The sequence below is a fragment of the Erithacus rubecula genome, assembly GCF_903797595.1.
Source record: "Erithacus rubecula genome assembly, chromosome: 1".
Classification (NCBI taxonomy): Eukaryota; Metazoa; Chordata; class Aves; order Passeriformes; family Muscicapidae; genus Erithacus; species Erithacus rubecula.
The window spans coordinates 42,067,991-42,078,477 of NC_136658.1; the positions used below are offsets into that span (position 1 = coordinate 42,067,991).

General features: G+C 35.0%; 1 protein-coding gene across 1 annotated transcript; it reads left to right on the plus strand.

The window, feature by feature from the left end:
- Positions 1 to 267: 267 nt before the first annotated feature.
- Positions 268 to 7,801, plus strand: LOC306798089 (protein mono-ADP-ribosyltransferase PARP4-like; the record flags this gene model as incomplete). Its single annotated transcript, XM_079297932.1, is given in 6 exon segments — positions 268 to 355; positions 358 to 389; positions 3,519 to 3,545; positions 3,549 to 3,663; positions 4,385 to 4,497; positions 7,667 to 7,801. Coding segments are annotated over 6 exon segments (510 nt in total).
- Between the last annotated feature and the right edge of the window lie 2,686 nt (positions 7,802 to 10,487).

Consider the following 10,487-nt stretch of genomic DNA (forward strand, 5'->3'; position numbering starts at 1 on the left):
AAGAGATTAGGAAAAGAGTTTGCATTTAGTTCAAGCCATGATTTTACTGAAAATGTAGGTCACACTAGATTTTCCACATAATTAAACAAAATGAATAAAGCTGATTAAGGTATGTTCTGAGTGTGTTTGAATAGCATGCTGATAAAATGGGATGTGTTTTGGAATTCCCTGGAACTGCAAGAGTATGAGAGGCTACTTAGGTGGATAGTGGGAATAGAAGATTTCTCAGCCAAAAGAAAAAGTATTTTCTCTTTTAACAGGACAACAATGGCAATCTTTGCAAACTATCTGTTCTTGATTAAACCAAAATTCTTGGCTATTGAGAAGAGCAAGTTGAAAGCATCCATAAAAGAAAACATAGAGTAGTTAATTTTGTGCTTAATCACAAAGTAAGTGCCATGCTTATTCTGAGTTTTCAGAAGGAAAATATCAGGTGTTGAAAATGCTGTAGAGTTTTGCCTTCATGTAGAGACAAGAAGAGATTTTACCTTGATTCTATATTTAAATTAAAATATTCCATTCACATTTTTAATGCATGTGATGCTGTAATACTGAAATGTCATAAAGAAATGAAGAACAATATTCTCTCTCCACAAAAGAACCAGGGAGAGTTTTTTCCCCGTGGCTAAAATTGCCATGCTGTTGTTCTTCTCTTATTGTTGGAGAGAGGAAATTCTGAATAAAGAATCACATCAGTGAATTTGGTTTAGTTCCCTTGTTGTTAATGTAAGAACTTGGGGTCTGCAGACTGTTATGTCCATGTACCTGATAATTCTATGAAAGGCCTGGAGAGTTTACTTATTCAATTAGTGAACAACATAAGCCTAAATTATGTAAGTTAATTCTTGTTGCTCTGTGAGGGTGAATACGTAAATGCTATTGGAGTAATTTTTTCCCAGCAAGCATGTATGTTGTGTTTCAGATTTGGATTGGTAATTACACTTTTGATACTTCTGTACTTCAGCAAATCCACAGAATCATAGAATTGTTTAGGCTGGAGGAGACCTTTGAACTCATCAAGTCCAACCATCCTAACTCTGCAAGTCTACTGCTAAACCATGTCCCTAAAGTGTCACATCTGCACGTCTTCTAAATACTTCCAGAGATGGTGACTCAGCCACTTCCCATGCAGTCTGTTCCAATCCTTGCTTCAGACACTTTTATCTCAAATTTTGCTTTAGAGTCATAACACTAAAACCGTGCCGTAGTTCCCTAGGGCAGATGACTTTTTTATTTTATAGCAATTTACACCATTCTTAGGATCCCTTTCATTAGATAAATCAAGTAATGTAAGAAGGTAGTCACAGAAGGCAGGGGTTTCAACTACCCTTCAGTCAGCCATCCTCTTGTAATGGAAAAATAGTTTTAATTATAGTCCTTGTTACATTATCAGGTGACATGTAATTAATGCACAGCTACTGCTGAAAGCCTTTGGATATCACAGCTGTTATTAAGAGCAACTGCCTATCCACCCTTTTGTTAAACCTATGGCTCATTTAATCCTGCTTTCCCACATACCTTATTTCTTTTACTTTGCTGTCTAAACACTGAAGAGGATAATCTTCATTCATGTAATTTGAGTTCCTGTGACTTAACAAACAACTATGACTTAAGAACAAGAAGAAATTCACTGTTTAAGGCAAGAATTTTGTTCACCTCTGTTATAACCAAAGGCAAAATTATGTCAAATTGTAAGAGCTTTGCCAATAGAATCTTCCCCAATTCTGGAATGACTTTTCTTAAATCTTACTACATGACACTCACTTGTGATGCTCTCCCTCAATTTCTATATGGCAGAAAAGGATTCCTTACACTTTTAGATATGGAAATAATACATTTTGATATGGCTTTTGGTGAGTATATAAAAGGAGTATATTAGCAATATTGTATAAATGTACTAAGAAACTGTAATGGCTACATTGCATAAATCAGCAAAGACATAAGGAAACACTATTTGTGGTAAATGCTTTTTATGACAAGCAATTGTTTGGATATTTAGATTCCTGACATATTTCAGGTAGGTGAAATTTGACAAATATTTGGTAAATAATGTTCAATAATTGTAACCCTAACCCTTCCCCATGGGTATGGGGCCTCTCCTCCTGGGGGCAGGACCTCCTCCCCTGGGGGTTGGAGCTGTTGATTAGGGTCCCTATATAGTATATATAAAAAGAATCAAAAACTGTATGTCTGGTGCAGCAGTAGAAAATTTCAGGCTCCTGGGGAGTAAATTCTTTTGTTTAAATGTTTTAAAGTTTTTTTAAATTTTTTTAATTTACTGCTAGGGAGCCTGAAAAATTCTACTGCTGCTTTTTTAAAGCTAGAAAGGAAAAGAAAGTTTGAAAGAGAAAGAAACAAAGAGAGAGAGAGAAAGGGAAATAGAGAAAGAGAAAGAAAGAGTTTCAAAAATAGGGGGAAATACAGTGAGAGAGAATTAGAGGTAAACAGAGGGGGAGAGAAAGAAATAGAGAAACAGAGGGAGAGAGAAAAATTGAGGGAAATAGAGTTAGAGGAACAGAGTTAGAGAGAAACAGGGAAATAGAAACAGAATGAGAAAGAGAGAGGGTGACAAACAATATAAACATAAAGGAAAATAGAGAGTTAGAGATAAAAAGAAAATATTTCATATTTAGTTAAATAAAAATTCTAAAAAAAAAAGGCGAGGGGACAATTCAGTCTCTAAATGGAGGCAACTCCTGCTACTGAGTAGAAACAGTTTTCATTCTTAGTGATCTATAGTCAAGCAAATACCTAAATCTCTTTAGTCAGTGAAAGGTTTGGCTCTGTTTTTAAGTCTGTTTTCTGCCTATGTGTAATCCAGTGACTATTGGTTGAGAAGCTTTCTGCAGTAGCATACACATTCTGTCCTCAGTAAAAGATGTCCTTGGCTGAGCTGTAAACCATGAGGAATGCCTAGGATAGTAAAAGATGTCTGGAAATGTATTCATGTTTGGGGTTTGACAAGCTAAGTTAGCTGTTACAAGTAAAATATCAATCACTCCAGAAGAAATTGCTATTCTAACCTGAAAACAAGCTAATAAAAGTTACCCAAGCAGGCACTTTCGGTCATGCTGGAGCTGTGGCTTCTCCAAACCTGTCACGTGTCTCTGCACAATAATCTGTATTCAAGGGGGGTTTCAGTGCCAAAGCAGCCTCATAAAAGCACATAATTGTTTATGTACTATTGTGGACATACTGCAGTGGTGACTTCTTTTGTAGGCAATAGCTTGATATCTCCAGCTCTGCCAGTTCATATAACCTTTAGAAGGCCACATTTTCCTCTTCTAGAAGAGATTTGATTAATAATTTAGAGATTAAAATTCTATAGCTCCTTATGTATTTCTAGAGATGTCTATTTTTCTAGTATGGATGAATATTATGCCTTCATTTCTAAAGTATAAATAGAAGTTCTAATTGTGCCATGCTGATTGACATTTTGTAGTGAAAAGCAGTATTACACTGAAAGTGTTGATGTTTTAAACACAGTTTAAATATTGCACAAAAAATACTCATTGCAGGTAGTGATATTACAGCCTTACACCAATTAAAACAGCAAATTACTTGAAGCTAAATATATCTTTCCTTTGGACAATAAAGCTGCTGTTTATGGATTTGAAGCTTTTATCAATGGAAAACTCATCACTGGAGAGATAAAATATTGTTGTACTTTGCCTTTGATGTAGTTCCTTCAATCTGAAGATCTGAAACCACTTAATTAGTAATGAAGATGTACAATGCTAATCTTAGTTTCTCTCATGTCTTTTGTTGTTGCCACTTAGCAGTATTTCAATGCAGTCATTTAAGAGAATATTGGCCAAGTTTTCTCTCTATGGAGATTAAATCACTTATTTTGGAAAAATCTTTCATAGGTTAAAGAAAAGAGTTGTAAATCAAAAGAATAGGTAATATAAAAAATCTAACAGTTAGAGTGATGGAGCTTAGGAAATGGACCAAGATGCAGCAGTATGTTGAATGTCGTGGCTCTGTGCCCATCAGAAAATTTACAATTATCCAGTTACAGACTCCTTGCTGAGTCATGTCTTTGTTGGAAAACTTCTTTTTACTAGAACTTATTTAGATCATCATTTAGACCATACATTTGATACCATGAATCAGGTTTTGCCAGACATGAATGAATTATTAAAAGTTTGACATTTTATATTATTATTATTTTATTATCAGTTCAATGCTTCATCAAAAACAAATAGCAGTTTCTGTTTTAGCTTTTAGTTTCAGTGCCTCTGAACGCTAATTAAATTATTGTTTCGGAAAACATGGTCTTTAATGAGGTCATTAAATCTTGTTTCTGGTTTTTGTTTTGGGGTTTTCTTAGGATATTTCTGTAATAAGCATTGGAAATGAATCTTTATGTTCTACAATTGAGATCTAATCACCTATGTCACTGCACTGAGTTTTCAGAATGGCTGTAGCTCCTTTTATGTGCCAGCTTCTGTGTCACCATGGCAACAGGACAAAGCATTGACTGAAAACATGCAGGTTTGTTAAACCAGCATCTTGCTAAGAAAAGATCTTAAAATAACATCTTGTTAAGAAGCAAAAGTTCCATGCCTGGAGGAATGTAGCTACACAAGAGACTTAAATCAGCTTATGATTGTTTTCCTTTTAATTTCTCCTCTTTTGTTAGAGGATAATTGTTTGTCATCATTCTTGTCGTAAAGCAGCTAAACCATAAATGTGGGCTTGCTGTGATTGGTAGAATGCCTTGCAACTATCCCTGAGGATGTATTTGCTCCTGTAGGTCTTGGACAGTTGGCTTGCATTGGCACATCTCCTTTTTGAGTTATCTGCTGTGTCTCTGCTGCTGTTTCTCCTTTGGCTCTGTCTGCAAAATGGGAGGCGATTCTACAATATCATGTTGCATCTTGGGTCTTTTTTATATCTTGATGGTATTATGAGACCTATCAAACTGCTTTTCTAACACTACTGCAAGAGTAAACTAAGAAGCAAGGTCTGCAAATTAAAATTGAAAAAAAAGACATGCAGTTTTACCAGTGAGGTTTGGAACAGTATTCCAGGGAAAATTATGAACTCACCTTCTCTGAAATCCAGTCTGGCTGGCTGTTATAAAGCTTTGCTATAGAAAATAAATGTAATGTGTTGTAGAGGAGATCATGCCAACTAACCTCTTGATCCTACCCTGAACCTTTTAAGCTATGAATACCCATAATGAATCAATGTGGTTATTCTTTGGATAGAGTAGGAACAAAAATTTGTCTAGCAAGTTTGGTGTTCCCCACTTTCATCTAAAGAGTTAAAAAGGACAGAAAACATAGCTTCTTTTCATGGATATGTCATGGCATGCAGATTAAACATCAACTTCCCTGGAGTGCCATTCATGATCTTTTTCTTTTCTCTTTATTTAGTGGATTTTCCACGGATATGGGTATTGAGATAATACCATCTGATATAAAACACACATACAGCTGTATAGACAAAGGTAAATTAATTTCACTGTAGCCATGCTTCTGCCTTGACAGTTCTGTTGTGTATTTAAAATGGAAGTTTATCCTAGAAAACACTTGTCTCATCTCTTTGGCTTTACTGTTCATTCTGCAAGCTGCTTGGTTCTCTGTTCTTCTCAGCTGAAAATTTCTGTTGTGCTTGAAGCTTTCTTGTTTGTCTTCTTGTGTAAAAACGCAGTGGGGAAAGTGAATGATACTTTAAAGAACGTAAAATGTAAATACCTTGTAGACTTTCCTATAACCTCTTTGGGACTAGACTTTGGGACTTGCTCTATTAAATCTGCTTTGCCATTCTTTGTCCTTACAAAATAATTAATATTCACTATATTGTTATTCAATAAATATTTAAGTGTTTCCCCCCCGCCCCCTCTAGAAAATAAACTGCCAGCTTGTAATTAAATTAGTTAATGAGGCTTTATTCTAAATATCTAGACTGCTCAGGTATACCTACCTCAAAAGTGGGTAGAGAAGCATCCCAACAAAATAAGAGACATAATGAATAACTTGTACTGTTCCTGCTGTAATAATGAATATGCTGAAACTTCATAGAAAGGAACAGCTTGGTTTTGTTGAGTATTTCACAGCATGAAAGGGTGTGAAATCTTGATCCATTTTCTTAAGCTGAGCATTCTCCAGAAATTAATTTTCTTTTCAGTCACGCAGAATCTTTTGGAGTTTTTTTTATCCTTTGCTTCATACAAGTAAAACGTTTCAACACAGTGTCCAGTCATTTCTGTTAAATCACAGTTTTTCCCCAACTGTTGTGCTGCTGTTTGTACTCCCTAGAAATGTGACTGCAGTGTTTGATACAGATGTTGCATTTGGAGCAGTGGGTGTGAACAAACAAGTCACAGTTGAGGCTGGAACTAAGTGGCATCTATGAGTCATGTAATTCCTGTACTAATTAAATATAAACAAATTATTCAACCATTACATTTTTAAGACTGTATTTACCATTTACACACAAATATTTATAGAATCTGTCAGTATTTTATTCTAAGGCATCTGGCCTTCCTAGATTTTGCATTCTGCTGTAGATGTGGCTGCTGCAGTGATTTTACTCAAAGGTATTTGAATCTTTTTCATTAAAAAAGTTGTCACTAAGCTGTCACTATGGCACTTCTAGCACTCTGAAGCACCCAGGAACAGCATCCAGGTATGGCTGTGTCACAGAAAAGCTCATTATTACCACTGGAAACATAAATAAAAGGTTAGGTAGGAAAGGAAAGATCAATTCAACCCCTCTTACTTTCTCTCACAGAAACTACTTGCCTGGAAATACACTTAAAACTCAAGAGAATATCCTAAAATATGATTCCAGGTTACTATTTTCCCACACATTTTATGAAGTGCCTGGCACTTTTAGTTATCTTCAGCTTCTTTTTATATATTTTTTTCTTACATAAGATAAAATGCTGCAGAGGTAAAATGCAAAGTCTTCACATGACTAATTTGTCCATCCACTGTTGAAATTGATTAAAATAAGTAAGATGACAGAGAATATTTTCTTTCCAGAAATGATGTCTTTTCTTATTATTCCTTTTCATCAGTGTTGCTTAGTTTAAATGTATTAGTTTTGGGATTTTTTTTCTGTTGACTGCAATAATACAGCAACTCTCTCAAGGAAGGGAGAAAGAAAGTGATTCCTATTTATGCAAACCTTTCCTTCCCTAGTAGAAACACTTTCACTTCTTCAGACATTTCATTGTACTATTTTTGAAAACCTTTGTTTTTTATAGCATCTCTGTCCTTACCAAGGAAAGTATTCACTTATGGTTTACATATTCTTTTTAATTCTAGTACTTCTTACAAACTGATGGTGGCAGTGATGACTAAAAGATTATACCTGTCTTTTTTTTTTTTTTTTTTTTTTTTTTTTAAGATTTAGAATCAGTGCTGTTTGCAGAAGAGTAAATTGGATAAGAACATGAAATCACAGAATTCCTTTTTCAGTTTTTCATGTGATACCTGGGATATGGGGTAAAGGATAGGGAATTTTCACTTTTCAGGCACTAGAAGTAAATGACACAAATATTTGTCAAAACTCTAAAATACAGCTGTATTCTGCTCTTATTCCAAAATAAGAATAATGAAGATATTTCGGTACACTTGTAATGAAATAATTTGTCCACTGCCCTGATGATTTTGCTTCTCCTCCTGTATCTTGCATACTTCTGTTTCAACCAGAGTTTGAAACAGCATTTGAAGAGCAGCAGTCCAATAAAATTATTATTTTAATATATTTCTCAAATTCTATGCCAGGCTCAGCTCTACACCAAGCAAAGCCAATTGTTTTACATGTTTTGGATTTTTTTTAAGAGAAAGAATGAATACAGTCAAATTTTGCATGAATGAGTTCCTCTATTTCCTTTTTACCCAAGAGACAGCTGTGATTTTCTTGTCATGGCTTAATTTTATGCACATCATTATTATCAAGCCAGCAAAACACACTGAACCACAACCAGGAATGTGTGGCAGTTTGTAATACTTCTGATATTCAAATCATAAATCTTAAGCATTATCTTAAGCAACAATCTCATATTGTTGCTGCATGTTCAATATTTTAATATTTTAATGGTCTTAAAATCACTCTTTACTCACAGATTTTGCAGGATTTTCTTTATTTTCAATGAACATCATACATGATTTGGTATCACTGAAGGGGTTTACTACAGTAAGTAAATCACTTTGGTTGTATTCTAAAGAATGCTTTTGTATGGAATGTTTAGTATGGCAAAAGTCCAACATGCAACTTTTCATCTTATTTTTTTCCTTTAGGCCAGCTTTTAAGACTTTTCTGTAATTAATCTATTTGAAGTAAATTTGCCCTAATAACAAGCACAGTCACATCTGGATATTATTTCCCCCTAAACATATCTTTTGGAGTCTCATTGCTTGCTCATAGCAAGAATTCCTTTCTTCCTTCTGGAAATCTGTAATTTGTAAGTGAAGGCTGCACTTAGGCCAAAGAACATTCAGTGAAAGGGAAAATGCTTTTGCCACCAAAGGATCAGATGGAGACTGCTTGAGGCAAGAGGTTTTGGTTAGTGCCAGAAGTAGATTAGAACCCAAGCAAACAAACTGCAAAATTCCCAACAAAACAACCCATTACCAAGTTTAAGTGTGAAACCCAGGAGCATGTTTGACAAACCACTAATGTGAATTCTCCCCCTAGTAGTGATTACATGGTGAAACAATTAACACAATTAGCACTAGGCAAATGCTGGTTTAAAGGCTTTTGCAGAAAGTACTGCTGCTTCCCTTTTCTTCTTCCTTGGTTCCAAATGGAAAAGAAAAGCTACTGCCATTGGTTGCTACTGATCTTGTACTACAGTTCATCCAATGCAGAAAGGAACTGAAAGAAATAGTTTTCACTAATGAAATTGGAAAATTCATCTAATTGGAAGATTCATCTAATTGAAGGTGCTCATTAAAAAATATCTTATATATAAATCCACTAGACATACAAAGAATATCATTACGGAGATAAAATGGCTATATTAAATAATATTATAACCAATATAACCAAAGATTCCTTGTTCCAGAAGGGGAAGATCTACACACTTTATACTTTCCTGGGCATGTAGGAAAAAGAAAACAGAAACAGTCAGGAGCGTCCTGAAAAATCTTCTTCCTCTTTTGAGGAATTATATTACTAATTCTGCATCAGATGGTATTTTATACATGCTGGATCATCATACTATAGGAAAATTTGTCTTTAAAATAATTATCATTAGAAGAAAATTATTCTTCCCTGCTCTTTTGGTGGACTTACAAGATTTTGTTATAATGAAATTTCATTTCTACTCACAGTGGTGTTCATTGGGCTTTTGTGTTGATGAAGAAAGCAATAGAGTTGGTAAGTTGGTATTTGCTATCAAGTTGAATTTGGGAAATACTGGGATTCTGCTATCAAAAAAATATTGGGTATCAAGTTTATGTAACATGAATGACCTTTCTGCATAAAATATTTAATGACATCATTATTTAAGATAATAACAGAGTTAGCTTTCCTTGCAGTTTCTAAGGGATCACGTGGGTATGGACCACACTTTTTTGTCCATCCTTTGAAAATATTCAGAAGCGGGAGATTCAACAGTACCATAGGTACTTATACTGCCCTTGCAAATGGAGAATGCTCCCTAGCAGTTATACAGAACTAAGAGGTTACTAAGGAAAAGTGCAGAATCTTTTTCATAGAGGTTTTCCTGAGAATTGGTGGAGTAGATACACTTGATCGTGTAGAGGACATTGCCTGGAGAGATACCCCAATGTCCTTCTAAGGTGCCCCGAGTCCTTGTTCTCAAGATGGAAGAGACTGGCTGTTTTTAGTAAAAACACAAAGGAAATATTTGTACTACATTATGAGAAGAGTTAGCATATGGGTTTTTTAAGAGCTAGAAAGACTCCTTAATATAGACAATTATAAGCTAGCTTCCAAATCTGCTGTTCAGTCTTTGTACAGTCCTTTGCCCCATTACTAGAGTTACCTTAGAAAGCAAGTGCTGGCAATAATAGGATTTTTTTTTTCTTCAGTCTGTCTGTCACTTGCAGCAATACATCCCACGTGGGTATGTGTGTGAAAAATGCATATTCACACTAGAACCTGAGTTTTGTTTCAGTGATGTGTGTTCCCTAAGGATCTGTAACACTGACTCTAGCAAAAAGCAGTGAAATACGCAACTAGGGTGTGGTTTATTTGCTTTTTCTTACAAGATTTCTTTTTTCTTCGTACTACATGTTACATAAAAAAAGCTACACACTTGCCAAGTACTTCAACATCCAAAATACTATGAAATTAAAAGCACTTCTTTTTCCTTGGTAAGAAACCCTATCAATGCCACAGCAGGACCTTGTCCTGAGACATCCATGTACATATTTCTTGTGCATTTCTCCAAAACCTCATCCAGCTGAGGGCAAAGAATATCTTTGATCCAACAAGTCGAAGTGAAAGATGCTGCATTTGGATTGGGGCAATCCCAAGCATGAGTAGAGACTGGAAGA